This window comes from Lagopus muta, chromosome 17 (assembly GCF_023343835.1).
Source record: "Lagopus muta isolate bLagMut1 chromosome 17, bLagMut1 primary, whole genome shotgun sequence".
In the NCBI taxonomy this organism is placed as follows: domain Eukaryota; kingdom Metazoa; phylum Chordata; class Aves; order Galliformes; family Phasianidae; genus Lagopus; species Lagopus muta.
This window is the reverse complement of record NC_064449.1, coordinates 11,554,439-11,571,136: the sequence shown is the minus strand read 5'-3', so window position 1 is coordinate 11,571,136 and position 16,698 is coordinate 11,554,439. Positions and strand designations below refer to the sequence as shown.

The following is a 16,698-nucleotide window of genomic DNA, read 5'->3' as shown; positions in this document are numbered from 1 at the left end:
CTTTTGGAGCAGCCCTCGTATGATCAATCTATCATGAGCCAATTTTTGGGAGGGAACGAAGTGACAATACAATTCTCAAGTGCATCCATCAACAAGCCTACATGTAAGATTTCTCCCACCTGAAACACATTCATTTCAACAGCACAGTTAACACTTCAGCTTTCAGGGTCTTTGAATTCCACAGACTCACATAAGGTCACCTTTTGAAAGCTCAGAATACAGCCATTAACTTCTGCTACCAGGACAGCATGGCCAATTTTTCTTTCTCACTGACTGCAGGGACTGCCAACCTCAAAGTAATTAACAGCTCCGTCATAGTCTGTACTCTCAGCACCCAGACAGGCTGCCATGCTAATTGCATGACTGCAGAAAAAACATTTTCTCAGAGACCTCTCAAAGCCCAAAGACACTCAACGTGAGCTAGCTGCTGTTACAGTGCATACACTTGTAATTAAAAAGACGTAAGAAACTACAGATAAACGAGTCCTTTCCTCAGCACTCAGCACAGTCTCACCTCCAGCAATGGCTGACACAGGGCACAGTAGCAGATATTCAAGTAGGATTCCATAGGACGTTTAGAAGAGAGAACATGTGCTGTTTCTTCATTTCCAGCTGTACTCCTTAGTATTAAAAGCCTAAATGTGCATTGTTATACACTGCCTTTATCAAATTGAAAGTAGAATTCAAATTCTCAGTGATATCTTTCTGGTACCATACTAATAAACGACAGATGCTCCACCTATAAGCACATTTATCAGAAGCAGAACGTTACTTACTGCACCTGAGAGTAACAGAAATGCATTAAAAATGGTCCATCCAGAGCTCTGCATTACATTTCCTATTCCCTCATTAATTATTAGAAATAGCAAGCTAAAATACATGAGGAATGCCTGCAGACGCTGCAAAATAAATAACTCAGATCTTTCAGAAAATATTCCTGAACGCCTTTCTTGCCCCCGTGGCCCATTCATGAAACTTTCTATGGTTCATTTGTGCCACTGCACTTGTAAATAACAACTTGTTTTACTGCTTTGGTTATCAACAGCATTACAGGGTCTTGTACAACGCTTGTCTTATTTCTTCATCCGTTACAGGATTAATATTAAAGCGGGTATCTATAACAGAAAAACATCTTTTAAAGGGCATCAGTAAGTGCAGCTTGTTGATCTCCCTTGCTCTATCTTCACCTATAGAAAAACTTACTGAAAATTAATACCTTTAAAAAAAAAACCAACCAACAAACAGTTCCACCTTTATCAAACATAAACAAGCGTGAGAATTCTGCAAGGTCAAATCAACAGTTAATTAATATTCTGTACAAACTGCACAGGCATCAAACTTTACAGTAGTAATGTCATAACTCACATTACAAAACATATTCCTATGAGTATCTCATGCAGAACCATCTGCTCTGCAAGTGCCCGACACTCTCTTTGCTAGACCTCCTTGGGATTTACCTAACAACAGAATCCCTTTCCCTGTCTGTCACTGTAACCCAGACACACTGGAGAGCTCAGCTCGCATCCTTCACCTCCACTGCAGTCGGGGCAACAGAGGCTCCAGGGAGGCTGAGCCCACAGAGGGCAGCTCTGCCTCCACAGCATGCACTGCTGCTGCTCCGAGTGTGCACAGCGAGAGCTCCCAGGGGAGCAGCTGCACTTCAGACACACACAGCTATGCCCGTAAGTGCCAAGGAAAGGTGGGCTCTGATAAGCTGTCACCTGGCAGTCCCTGGAGAAGAGCTGCTGGTGTTGGATCCACGATGCAGAACAACATCCAAAAGCCAGCGGTGCTGGGCTGAGCACAAGCTGTGCAGGAAAGGCCTGAGAGCGCCGGCATGCTGACTGCATGGCTCCTGCCACAGCCAGAGCTGGAGGGCAGAACCCTGCATGCAGCATCCCTCGCAGTCCAGAGGAAGCACCCAGATAAAGGACTCAGAACAGATTGTCTGACGGTCTCTTTTGGCCCTTGAAAGGAAGCCCCTCATAGTTCTGGGGGGAACATTCACCTCTGGTGAGTTCACCCAGAGAAGCCCGCTTTCCCCAAGACCTGCTTTTGAATACATTCCACAAGTCCACCAAATGAGAAAGCCATTTTAAAAACAAGAACAGTATCTTTCTCATATCACACTGCAAAGGGTGACAGAAAGCTTCCCAGTGTGTTTGCCATAAATACAATGGACTCAAAAGAGCAATTCTAGGAACAAGACATGAAATTACTGCCTGCGTTACACTAAGGGCGCAGGATGGAAAGCAACTGCAGGACAGAACACCTCAGCCAGAGATTTGAAAACCTTTACACGACAATTCCTCCTCAAATTCTTGCAGCCTGGCCTGTAGGCAGGACTGGGGAGAGAGGATGTGCAAGGATGATTAAATATATGCTTTCCCTGGGAAAACAAAACAGAAGACTCCTAAGTAAATGTTAAATGAAAGCAAATATCTTCCAGCAGAGAAACACACCAGACTAGTCAGTATTAAAGAGTACAGAAAATGGTGGGAAATGTGTGAGAAATCTGTTCACACTTTAGGTAAGGTTAGCATTAACACCAAATAGTCTTCTTAATGATATACAAGTCCAAATGTAGCAGTTACATCTGCAGAACAGAGCTGGTGTTCACCTCCAGGATAGGTGAACCACTGCTACTATCAGTGCCATGCACCAAAATTATCCTCACAAGAAAAGATATAAAAGTCACCAAATACAAGGCACTTCATTTGCAGGATTTTGGTGCGAATCACGAAGCTCTGTCCCACTCTATTCTCTAAAAGCCCAAAAGCTAGCTCTGAGTTTCTGTTTTCCAAAAGCAAAACACGACAAAGAGAAACCTCAACATACAAACACAGGAGAGACTTTTTTTCTCTGAGCATTTAAAGCCATATTCCTGATGGCAGTGCTGAGGCTGGCTGTCCTGCTGCGCTGCAGACGGAGCTGAAAGCCAAAGGTTACAGCACGACTAATGCTTACCATCACACTGCAGATCAGCAGGAGTAAAAAGCACTTCGTTTAGAAACCCAGCTGGGGACAAAGACAACAGGTTGAGGGCCACAGGGACTTTTGTCTTTTACATAAATCGAAAGCTAAAATTTAGAAATTTAGAATTTAGAAAGCTACTAGAAGCACAGAGACGCAGACAATCTGCAGCTGGGTCGGCGATAAGCACTTCAACAGCCTCTCTGCACACACTACAGGGCCTCAGCCCAAATTAATCTTACTTTTTACAACTGTAAACAGTCTTTTAATAGTGATTTTTCTACTGCTAAGCCAAGAAGTAACGCTGGCTCCACTGCCCACCTCAGCACTACTGCAGGAGGTGAAGACATCCACAATCACAGCCCCAGGGTGCAAACCAGCAGGTTAAGGAGCAGCACTGCCCCAGGGCTGAGCTGGCACAGCACACGCCTTGCTAAGGCCCCAGTACCAACCTCACTTCAGCTGGCTCAGCCAGGCACGACATCTCTACTTCAGCTGGTAAAAGAACATAAGGTTTTCACACGTCTCATTTAAATATTTTACTTGTCATGTCCTCCTACTCTGGCAGTCCAAACCCTTGCTTTAAGAACACCTTTCCACACTCACGCTTTGCTTCACTAGTAAGAATTTTTTATTTGGATGTCAGCCAGAAGAGATCGATTAGTAACAGCTGCAGCAAACATACACTACATCCAGTGCATTTCGAGTTACTGGGTGTCCCAAAGGGAGAACAGAGCCGTTTAAAACCATTCCATCATTTCATGCAGAAATACAATAAATTCCATACTTCAGTTCACATGAAATACCAAAAAGTTTAATTGGTATTAAATTCATTGTGCTGAAAATAAGAGAGAAAAAGCAAGAAGCTGCCTGTGACATAAAGATAGCTTAATCCAGGCCTCACTGCTGACCAATACAACACAATGGAGCTTGGCAGCAGACAGCTGAATCAGACATCAAGCAAAGCACACAGTAAAGAAAGAGGAGGACAAAGTCCAAACAAAATGAGCGGAAGAAAAAGATGGGGGGGGTCTGACGGTGATGCTGGTAGGAGCAGCCGTGCATCAGATCTGGGCAGGTGATCTCACTGGATATTATTACTCTATTTAAATATCTACTCACCAGCCAGACCCAAGTCAGTGCAGCAGCTCTCCCTGCCTTGCATTTAAACCCCTTCCAACTACTTGAATAGAGAGACTAGCTTTGTTCAACTGCCCACATGTCTATAAAAGCCACACCTGAAAACTGACTTCACAAGCAAGAGCTGTTGTCCAAATGAACATCTGTGTGGATCAACAGGTCTAAGGCATGCTGTCATAACCCAGAATCACATCAGAGTTGTTTCTAAGATGCTCTCGCAATAAGCAAGGGCTCAGGCACCAGCAATAGAGATGAACAAGATACAGATGTTAGCCTATCTTCTGTTATTTGTGGCTTTCTACATCCAAGCTATCATGTAATGGCATTTTAGTTAAAAGCTGCTGACTGCTTACCTCCAGCACGACCTCCTTGGAGGGCCTTCACTCGCTCTCCTGTAATGCAAAACCGCACAGAAATGCACTACAGGAGAATTCCACAATACTCAGCAGCTACTTAGGCTTCAAATTATTCCAGACTCTGCTTGGAAGAAAGGTTCCTCTTGCTTTATCATACTGCTTACTGCAATGTTTAAAGACTCAAAAATACAAAAATGAGATAGTATGTATCTAATGAAGGATCACAGCTTGCATGCCTTCCAAAGCAAACTGTGGCCTCTGCACTGACTGCAGCAAGCTTTGTTCCCATCTCTTCATCCCACCACAGCAACAGACATTCCTGTAGGTTTCCTCCATTGGCAGCCCAGGGGGAAGGGACCTACATTCATTCCTAAGGAATGACAGAAGGCAATAAGCAAGTGCACAACCCTGAATTTATACTTCAGATTTTATTGTAAAGCATTAAGGTTGCATGTAAGTAGGTTACGTCTCTGCTGCTAAAATCTATGCATAATTTATTTATATTACAAGCTAAACATCAGGAACTGTCAGGAGGAACCCTAACAGCTCTTTACTAGCACGAATTAAACGCTCTGCTCAGCATATAAGCCCCAGGACAGCCATATGCTGTGATCCTGCACAGTATCAGTAAGCTAATTAAGAAACCGCCTTCGCTTGCTCCTCTGTACCGAGAGGTGTGGGTTTGGAATTTGAGTTGTTTTTTTCCAGTCTGTGTTGGGCAGATAAGCTTCTCCTCTTCTGTGTTGAAAAATGAAGATCCATGGACAAATTTTTGTTCTTTATTTTTTTTTTAATCTCTCCAGGAACTATTCTTTTGCTGAAATCCCAGTTCTACAGTGCCTACAGTGTTCTGAACACTAACAGCCCCGTGAGCTCCAGCAGGCGCCCAGAGGCAGCACCCACGTGTGACAGACACCAGCACAACAGGCATGGGAGGCAGGCAGAGACATGGCAGCATCTGTCCCATCCCTCTGGTGGGGAGGCTGTGCCAGGTCCCAAGAAGGCCTCCAGGTACCAGGGAAGGGTGGCCCGGCACGAGGCATCCCCCAGCTCACTGCTGCTCAGAACCAGGCTGTGCTTCGGGCCGAGATCTGCACTAGGCTGCCTTCCACTGCTGACCCTGGAGGGCCAAGGCAGCCCCAGAAGAGCTGCATGCATGCAGGGCACAGCTGCTGCAGCTGCCACCACATCTGCATCACGCCAGCGGGATTTACACAGACAGTGCTTGGAGGTGGTTCACTTGGAAAGCCCTAATTCCCAAGCACTCCTCCTCACAGAAAAGCCATTAACCATTAAGAAAGGAGGCCATAAGATCTGGCACTGACATATCCTTTTTGCCCCAGGATCATGCAGAGGCCTGGGGAGGCAACTCTGGACCCAGCAACACCTGCCGTGGCACAACCCAGCTGGATCACATTGGGCCCTGACTGATGGCATTGGGAGGTGAGTTCAGGGAGAGCAGAATGCAGTGTTGGGGGATTCTTATTCCCCACCCAACAAAGACAAGTTTGAGTAAAGAATTAAATGGATCACAATTACAAAGCAGCTTGCACCAAATGCATGCTTCACCTCTTGGGCGTCTATTAGTAAACATCAAACAACATGGAAGCACAGAAATCCAAACCCAGTTTCTGTTCACAATTCCTGAGAATTTAAAATAATAATAATAATAATAAATATATATATATATATACATATATATATATACACAAGATGCACACACACATACATCAAACATTCCATCCTCTTCAGAAAAGCCTCAAAGCTTTATTCTTCAAAGCTCATACAGAACACTACATTCAATATATTAATCATTTGCCATCAAGCACCTGTGGCCCTATTTCCCCTGAAGTAAAATTAATGTAACGAGAAACCACACACTCACACATCATTTCCCACACTGGAGAGATGATTTTTATTTTTGGCTCCCACTCTACTGATTCCTTACTTCATGTCAGCAAACACTGTTTCACACTTGCCATAACTCTCAGCTTTTGTTTTCACAGAACAGCATTTTCATTTATGCCTACTGGAGGTTTTCATTCCGTTACAATCCCTAGGACCACCTGACAAGATTCCAACTACTGCTATTTACCAGCCTCATGGGCTGAAGTGCAAATCTCAAGTGAAGGGAAGAAAAGTGAAGATGACTGATCCACTTATCAGGTGCTTTGGAGTCTGAATGTCACCCAAATCAGAAAGAAGCAGTGATACTAAACAGACCACAAAAATGTTTCTAATCTTGCTGAAGTTATGTCAGAACAGCAATGAACTCCATGTTTCTCAAGTCTCCGTTGCTCCCCTAACCACCAGGTCACCCCCCTCTTCCCAGCAGCTGGTGTTGAGCAAGCTGCTATGAGCAGCTTCAACCTGAAGAATGCAGGTCTGAGTGGAAGTCAGGTGGATGCAGTCTGTGTTTGCACACGCACAGCCAGGTCTCAGAGCCTCAAGGCTACTTGTGAATGTGAATTTCTGCGTACTTGGAGAACTGACAAGAAATGCTGCAACCACAGATGGTAGCCTAGAAAAAAAGAATATTTTGCATCTGTTTACTATGCAAATTAATTCATTTAGCATTTGTTGACAGCAGGTCAGTTTGGAGCAGGAAACAGGCTAGAAAGCTGGCAATATAGGAATTAAGTTCTACTCCATCCTCCTACAATTGAAATAACATCTAAGAAAATTAATTAGGCAGAAGAAGCAATTAAGCCCAAAATGAATCTAACTTTTCAACCAGTAAAATCTTCACTGCTTCCAGAAAACTAAGAATCACAGTGGACACGTACACAGAAAACAGAACAGGTTAGGTGACTGCAGCTCTGCTCCCAGCCCACAGGCCTGCACAGCTGCCCTGCAGCACAGCACAGAGCTCTGGCACGGCAGGATGGCTGTGAACACACTGCTGAGCTCCACCACAATTCAACAGCAATTCGACTTGTTTCCTCCTCCTAAAGCACCTCCAAGTCTTGGACACAGCTGGAGAAAGGAGTGCAAAATTACCTTGGAAGTGGATCTGCAAAAGCTATGTAATACCACCTATAATGCAATAAGAAATATGTCAAGTGAAAGGCAGCTCATCTCTCTCCTTCTTCTGCATCTTTGCCTGCTGTCCCGGACTCATTTAATCTTACTTTCTCTTACAGTGAGGAAATAAGAAAACAATTCTCCCAAGCAGGTAAGGGGCTGGTCTCCCTGCAGCATAGCAAATAAACCACCCTTTACAGATTACCTTTCCCCACTAACTTGCCATCAAGTCCCCACTTAAACTGAGCAGTAACTTTCAGGTATGAAAACCACCCTGCCTCACATCTGAGCGAAGCTTCAAATCTTCCACCAGGAAGTGCTTAACCAAACACGGCTACAGCAGAAACTACAGATGCAGCACATCCTGCCCCTCAACAACAGAAGTAGTCACCCATCTCTGACCGTCTTCACATATTTGAACAGACTTTTTAAAAACAGGACCACTCAAAGTATCAGAAGAGGAATTCTCTAACTAACTTGTCTCAGTAATGCTGTGCTTTGCGTCCCTCTCCATTAGCCTTAGGAAAAGGAAACAGCTAAAGTGGTACATGCTTCTTCTGTGTTCCGTAAAACATGCACCTTACTTGAAAAAAGTTCTTGTGGAATTTAGACTTTCAAGCGGATCAGAACACTGCACAAACTAACACAGATTTACGATGTGCATCAGGTTAGTTTACTAACGATCAATCTACTGTCTACACTTCTTGGAGAATCTTATATTCACTCAAATAATCTTTTTATTCCCCATCACCACTAATTTGCTCTTGTGGAACACCATCAGAAAATGAGGCATTGGTAAGGAAAGGCCTTGTCTTGTCTGGAATCTACCTGAAGGACCGCAGTCTCTAGCAGGATGGCAAATAATTTCAGTAATGGGCCCTTGCAGAACACATTCATTACTTTCTTCATTTGTGAAGTTGCTCAGGGGAACAGTTACTGCAATTTGGAGAACACAAACCCAAGAAATAGAAATGAACCAAGTTCTGAAGATGCATTAATCAGCAGAAATCTAACAGAAGAATACTTCAGAACAACAGAAGGAGCAATGAAAAATCTTTATTAGCTTCATTCAAACTACCTGACTTCAGCATGAAGCTGAAAAAAGGCAACAGGACATCTCCACTATTTTATCTCTGAGAAAAGCAAAGTGCAAGAGTCAGTATTTAGGGAACATTGATTCCCCAGGCTTTTCCAACTGTGTTAGGACTCCTCCAGACCCCAACAACCAGCATGTACTGTAAGAGGCATAAGGTGCCCTCAGAAATTCAAATAGCATTTCTAACCAGAAAAAGTCCTTTCCAGGAAATATCTGAAGTATTAGAAATTTTCAGTAGTACAAGAAGAGAAAGGGAGCTGTCTGAAAGCACACTTAAAATAAATAACATCACCATCAGGGGAAACAAAGAACACGCTCAGAATGCGTACAAATACCAGACACTCCTACATTAGGTAAATGAATGTATGATTCTCAGTACTTATGGTACAGCTTGCACTAGAGCATACTTATGCTGCACTCAGCTTGGTGGTTGACCTTGTGCCTTGGTCACTCCCCATTGCATTAAACACCTCACTACAGAGAGCCTCTCAAATGTGGCTCAATCACCTGCTCTTAACACAGACATCACTGGGCAGACTTCCACTGGTAAGGCCCATGTGACAAAGTACCTCCACCTCTGTTATTGTGGCCACCAAAAGGAGATTTCTTTGCAAAAACTGAACATGTATGGTATTTTATTCCAAATAAAACTAATATAAAAAAGATCCTATGCGCAGGATATGGTGAACAACAGATTAATACATCTGAGTTCTACCTTACCGTAAGCAACCAGAAGTGTTCTTGAAGACAGTTGTCCACTCAGCATCGCGAGGCTTCGAGTCCTCGTTGGGCTCACTCTCCCAGCCAGAATGGGGTATAATCACCTCGTTGGTGAGCGTCTGCAGGCCATGGTTGATGATGACCATCTTCAGGGGCTCATAGGAAGACAAATTCCATAGAGTGCCTTCAGGAGGAAAAGTGATTTTTAAACAAATAACAAGGCAATAATAATGACTTTTAATTTCTAGATTACATAGAACCACTAAGTTTACAGAGAATCACTAGAAAGCTATATGATAAAACTAGTAAGACATTCAGTAAAACCCCTCGATGAGAGGTCAGAGGAAGCACACAGCCGAGTGAACGCTCCACAGTTGCTGCAATGAAGAATTTCCGCAGTGTGGAAGCACTTACCAAGATACGGATATTGTTCAATTTATTAAGTCTCACGACAGAGTACATAAACACAATGTGCTACTGGAGATTGATGGGGCACTCCTGATATACGCAAATTTTGATATTGTTAAGTCTGGCCATACCTCAAAAAGCAAAAATTGATCCAGTGAAGCAGACAGGTCTTAAAAGCAAGTCTTAAAAACATGGCTGAATTTATGGAGGGTCATTGATCTTACACTTATTCTCTGCACAAGACAGTATTTCACTCAAGACTCCTCTCTATTATTTACTTCCACATCTTGCTGTCAGAGGCAATGTCTGTGTTCCAATCACCACGTGCCATAGGCATACAATTCCCTGAAGAAGCAGCTACTCAGAACCGCCCTGCTGCCTTCCCATTCTTGCCTCACTTAGGAGCTCAAGTAGAAAGACGTCAAGCATGAAAATGACACAACAGCCTTACACCTGTAAAAACATCCCATTTTAGACACAGGATGCAAATTTCCAGCAGACCTGCATTGCTGTGCAGATAGTTCAGGCTTATGAAGGACTGGAAAAGATTTGCTTTAGAGAGAACTCTCAGCACAGTGCAGCCCAGCGGTGCTGAGCAACAAGCAGTAGCGACACTTGGAGGCAGCCAGGTCTCACTGTTGACCTCCAAGCACTGTGAATACCAGCAAAAATTCCAATAAACTGAATGGAAAAGCATTCCCCAGAGGTGATGGGATGCCTTTTCTAAGTGAATTTGAGCACCTTACTGTATGAGCTGTAGATATTTGCCTCTAAGTGTGTATCTGAAACAAAACACAAAAGTAAAACAAAGGTACAACCTGCTGCTTCCCTCCCTTTCAATCTGGCCATAAACCTACTGGGAAAAAGATTTTGAACCCATCACTTGTCAACTGTGTAAGAAATCCATGGCCTCACCAAAGCCCCCAGTGAGCGCACAGCAGGTCGTGGAACGCAGCCCAGCAGTGTGCACAGCCAGCACCGCCAGCACAGGCAGGAGGAGCTGCTGCCGTGGGAGCAATCCTTCATAGCCACGGCAAGACGTGTCCAACACCAAACGTCCTTCTCTCAGACCAGAGCATTATCCGTATAGGGTCATGACAAGCACCGTGTGGAAAAGGAATTTTATCTCCATCCGAGTAGCAAGTGGCACTTCTATGATAAGCTCAGGGGCCGGCGATTAGCAGAGTCTCTGAAGTCTCACACTGTGTTGTCTCCATTTCAAAGTGCTCTTTACAAAATCCAGGCATCCGTTCAGACCGAGGAGATGAGAGAACAGGATGAACACAGTGTGTCTTTGCTTTGCATCTTTTTAGAAGATGATACAAAACACTGCTTTTTTGAACTACTTATTTTTTACTTCATTATTCAGATACACCAATAGGTCCTTAAATGCATGGCTGGCTCAGAACTTCTCAAAGTCAAACACAAAGTGAGAACACCCAGCACTGGACGAGATGGATACACCCCAGAAAGCTAAACAGGATAAAGTAGGGCTCCTCCACTGGGTTGTGGGTGAAGCATTTGGTATTTGCAGTGCTCAAAAAACAGCAGCGAAAGAAGATGGCAACAATTGAGGAACCGGCACAGTGTTCAGGGACACCACGTTTCTTCTCTTTTGAAAAGGTGAAGTTTTAAAAACTGACAGCCCTTTGTATTTAAGAGCTCCAACCTTAAACACACAAATTTCTCTTGCATCTGAAATGAGATTCTGCCCTTTCCTCTTTCTTGAAGAAGTGACAGAAATTTGTTGTCTGTATCGTGAGACTACAAAGGCAAATTTCAGTGCTTAAGAACCACCAGGCAGACTTAAAAAGACAAAAATACCTACAAAACTTCCACAAGCTCCAATTACAGAGACTATTTGGAAGTTTTTCAGTGCTCAAAAAATCTTTGTCTCATTTTCACACTTATAGATTTGTGTTTAAATTTCGGTACCCCCAGCCCAAATCTATACAATAAAGTTGTCATCTCCATATTCCCCCTCTTCTACATCCTCGTTCTCCAGTTGTTAGTCCAAGAGATCAAATCCAGCTGGGTTCCAGCAGTATTCTCACTGCACTGCAGAACTGACACATCACAACTGTGCCAACCTACAGCCAACACAGGTGAATCCCACTAACTGACACCATCCAGGCCAACAGAGCCCCACGAGCCTATGAAAGCATCTCCTACACTCACCCGGAATTCTTACTAAAAGTTTGAATACAATTAGTGCAATAAAACTGTCAGAAGCAGACATCAATCTCCTTTTTTTGGCCGTCAATCTCCTTGTCCTCAAATGCCTACTGGAGCTGAAGCTGTGCAGAAAGCCTTTCCTCTGAGGAAACAAACCTTGGCTGGCACGTGTGCCTTTTTCTCACCTCTCAAATGTTTCACAGAAAATACCAACAAACTAAGAAGAACGACAAAACATGGTCTTATGAAAAATACATTGCAGAAACCTCTTCAAATTAGTCAGAAATGTCAAAACACATTTTTGTGGTTGCATGGGGGGAAAACCAAAGGAATTTGCCTGTTGAACAGCATTTAGCGAAGGAAAATGTACAGCATGTGACAGAAAGATAGCTCAAGATAAACAACAATGATGAGGGAGCCCTGGGGTTCCAGAGCCAGGGAAAAAGGGCAGATTTGAAGCTGACTATGGGGAAAACATCCCACAGAAGGGGTACAGCTTTTGTGATTCACAGTTATGAGATAAGAGATGTAAATCCCAGCATCCTTTCAGGGAACAAATCACATAGTAAAGACACAGACAGGGACAGCCACGAAAACTTAAACAGCAAATCTTATCAGGCTGTAGATTTTAACAGTGAGAAAATCAGAATGAAAAGAAACAACTGCAAATTTGACGTGCACCTTGTAAGAATCCTTCCCTGCCTCTGTTGGCATAACATAGCAATGAGCTAACAAGCTAGAAATACTCCTTTTAAAACTTTTTTAATCAATTGAACCAAATAGCGCTCGAGAGAAATGAAGTCAACGCAGCAGCGTAAAGGAAGGGAAGTTATCTGTATTTTCCACATGCTTTCACAAGGATCTGCTTTTTTTTGGACCAGAGACTGGAAGAATTTTAGGGCTCAATAATGAACTACCGCGTTTCAGAAGACAATCACAATCATGATCAACTCTTCATTATGTTCTTAAGCACTATTTGCAGAGTACTTACATATTTCTAACTGCAGTCATTACCTCCACTTTTGCAGCATGTTAGGCAGGGACAACAGCTACACGTCCTTATTGCGAAAATACTGATTGTCATAAAAATATCTCAAAAGTTCTATAAGCTATAAACATAGCTACACAACGTATGCCACATTAGACGTGATTAGGGCCACAGGCAATTTTACTAGATCTCTGCCTCCTTGGAGCTAACTGCGCAAAGGTTTCTAAAGAAGTCGTGCTGGAGTACCAACGATGCTACTGCCTTCCAAAATCCAAGGCAAATCTCAGACTGCTGTGCTTGCTTATTTACAAAAATCCACCGTCACCACGAAATTTGCTCAAATGAAGAGTAAAACCACCTTCTTACGGTCAAGTGAAGTGGGCTGTTCTTCTGACAGCCTTCTAACAGAAAATGGGATCTTCACGTTCAGGACAGCACAGTACTTCAAAGAGAAATTAGTGCCATATCAGCTAATGGGATCTTAACACGTGAGGATGGCCAGCAGGTGTGAACACTGTGTGAGTGGATCCACCTGAAAGATTCTATTACAGTACTAGATCAAAATATACCCTTCACACAGCATTTCGAAGGTCAACCATTTGTCAATTAAAACCAGTCCAGCAATACAAAGCATCAGAAAATTCATGTTCTGCACCACTTAGAACCTGCTCAATGCCATTAAACAACAGAATTACTTTCAACTTTCTCACAAAGAGCAAAATTATTCATTAATGCTACCAACCTCTGATCACTTTTCTAAGAACGTAATAGAATTTTGGTCTTGCATATCTGATAGGAACATTTGCTCTGTGGAAAAAAACCCTTATCACTCAAGATAAAAAAATGCTTACAGCTTTCCCAATCAGAACAGATTTCTTTCCTTATCAGCTTAATCCTCATTTCCCCTTCAGTTATCATGAAAACGATCCACTGAGAATTCAGCAGCACAGTGCCAAGACAAGAGAGGGATGGCAAGGGATGGTTCTGCAGAACATTTCTCACCACGACACGGCTCGTGACTTACTTATGGACACAAAAACAAGCTTTCCTCAGTGCAGTAGATGGAGCCAAGTAAGAAAAGTGAGATCTATGCTATTTTATGATTGCATCTTGAGTTTTGTGAGTACTTTTAAATGTTCCACGTATTTGTGTGACCTGGATGGACATCATGTTTCAATGCCATTTGCAGATAAATCAGGAACAGTTGGTAAGACAGCTGTGACATTAACCTAGAGGTTTCAACTCCACTTAAAAGTGTATTATCTGAAAGAGAAAAATGCTACAAACTTGCTCAATCTGACAGTAATGCCATAGCAGTGTACTCAATCTGCTTCCGAACTCGCACATCGATATATTTAACTCAGGCTCTCCAAAAAGCATATTCTAGGCAACAGTCAAGCAAACGCACTTCTGACACACCAAGTCTCATGCACTCAGCATGAACACACACCCAATTCCCTCCTCGTGCTGCCCTGCAACTGCCTCTGCCCCTCCAGCGCACTGCTCTGGCTCTCTGCCCGTTAGCCGGTGAGCAGCCCCAGCTGGCTGCACCACTCACAGTGCTCTGCACAGCTGCGGCCACTGCATCAGATCACCACGTCAATGAGAGGCCCTGGAACCGCAGAGAAGCCCGGGACTCACAAAGCAGAGTGACACAGGATTCAGCCAGAAATCATCCTCAGTTGCAGAGCATGATCCCTGCAGTAACCTGCCATGCACCGCTGGTCCTGCAGGCAGGCAGTGCCCTGCAGCTGGAGAATCAAAAGACCGCATGGGAGCGCTCTGCATTTGGGCACCTGAATTATTTAAATCTTCAAAGTACTGAAATCTCTTTGGAAAGCAGGATTATTTCAGTCATCCACATCTGGGATAACCTGCTGGTGATGACGATTCAGCTTTCGGAAAGCAGTCAGAGCTGGGTTTAAAGGAACAGCAAAACGCAGGAAGTCAGCGTGCCCATGCCAGCCTTGGACATGCTGCCTTTTGGAGCTCATTTCTGGGTGGACGGTTCCACACCTTCAGCTGGGGTTCAAATGCTGGCTGCTAAGCACTCCAGCATCAGTTACAGAAGCATTGCTGGAATACTCTTCTCCTCTGTACGGATGCTTGAATGTCTCACACCGGATCTGGTGATGTCATTTTAGAAGTGGACTGAAGCCATTCCTGGTTAGGAGGAGATTAAATGCGTATCATCTGTTGCTGGACATCTGCTTAGGTTAAGGCCTTCAATATTCCTGGTGCTTCTCAGGGAAGGGAAATAAAGAGCTTTAAATAGCAAAAAAGGAGTGGAACAAAAATACTATATTTAATTAGCAGGAGGTGCTGTCAAATAAAATTTATTTGAATTGCAAATCTAATAAATCAACTGGAAATGGAGGCAATCGCCATTTAGAATAAAAAGGAAAAACAACCAGTTTGTTTCTGCCATCTCAAAAGTGACTGATTACCGCTTAGCACTATAATGATGTTCCTTCAGAGTAAATTACAGACTGGTTTCTCCTTTCTCAAATCTAAAGAAATAAATGTATTCCTTCCCAGCACTCCAGAAATGAGTTTTTGGTAAACTAGAACAGCAGATAAACAGAAACTCTTTTTTTTTTTTTTTAATTTAAATAAAGTCATCATACTAAATGAGTGCAACAAGTGTTATGTAAATACTACCTACAGAGCTTCCACATTAAGAGACAAAGCACACAGAGCAATCAAAGCAATGCATGCTACTGAGAGCTCTCCTCTACCAGCTGCACAGAAAAGGACTGGGAAAAAAAAACCCACCCACATTGTCTTTAGACCTGGTTTTCTAAGTATGTTATAAATGGTGGGAGAAGAACAGTTGGAACACCCAAAGTCACTGCTCATCTCAGAGAATTACGATGACCAGTAAAAATCTGGACAGCTGCCATATTTTTGAGGCGATTATAGAATTACGATGTTTACTTCAAATGGCTTAATCCACATTTGCTATAGGGGCTGCTTGGACAGCCCTACACAGATAAGGTAGCTGAACAGTTTCAGTCCTGGATCCATTTTTTGTGGCAAAATATTTTTTTCTGGCTCTGAAATTCACTGCAGCTCCCCAGGTTTTCCCTCCTGCTTCTGAGAAAGAAAGAGAAATCCATCTCAATCCTCATGAGTTATGGGAGGATGAAGAACAATGTATTTCTCCATAGTTTAAGAGCTGACATACTTTTCCACCTTCTTCCACTTAATGGCTGAACTTTGAAACTTGGCATATACTTTATTACTCCTTTTGGACTATGTCCAAGACTAAGTTCAAATAAAATAGGCTGAATAATGGAGTTCTAAGTGATTGAAAAATCCCTGGAAAGCATGCAAGAACTCAGTATCCTAAAGATATCATTCTCCCTTTCCCAATTGTAATGAACAACCCAGACGTCCACTAGTGCATCTCCTCATTCTCAGCCACAGGCATGCAGTGATTTATACGTAGCCTCAGATCAGCACCAGGGCAGGACACGCTGCTGAGGAGACCAACCTATCAGTACAGAGTAGATGGGACATGGCAGCAGGATTGTTTCAGCAGAGATCAACTTGGAAAGTTTTAGATTAGCATATCTTACCTCATGATTATAACACATTGAGGGCAAGGGCAGTACAAATTATCTGTCAAAGGCATTGCTATAGCTCATAGCAATAGCTCACAGCATCATCTGAAGCTTCAGATGCCCAACCACAAGCTACGTCCAAGCAGCACCCTCAGTACTCAGGAAAACCAGCGTGCTACATCTACAGATGATCGTGCATTCCACCTAAAGGAGGCATAAGCCTCAGACTTTCTCACACCGCAGGCATAGTAC

General features: G+C 43.3%; 1 protein-coding gene across 15 annotated transcripts in view; it reads right to left on the bottom strand.

Moving 5' to 3' along the window:
- The window catches only part of ARVCF (ARVCF delta catenin family member), a 211,577-nt gene that overhangs the window by 43,982 nt on the left and 150,897 nt on the right, over positions 1–16,698 (bottom strand). For all 15 annotated transcript variants that reach the window (XM_048963944.1, XM_048963948.1, XM_048963947.1 and 12 more), the window contains one exon: positions 9,310–9,493. In XM_048963944.1, coding sequence (XP_048819901.1) covers positions 9,310–9,493 — 184 coding nt within the window. The remainder of the gene's footprint in view (positions 1–9,309; positions 9,494–16,698) is intronic.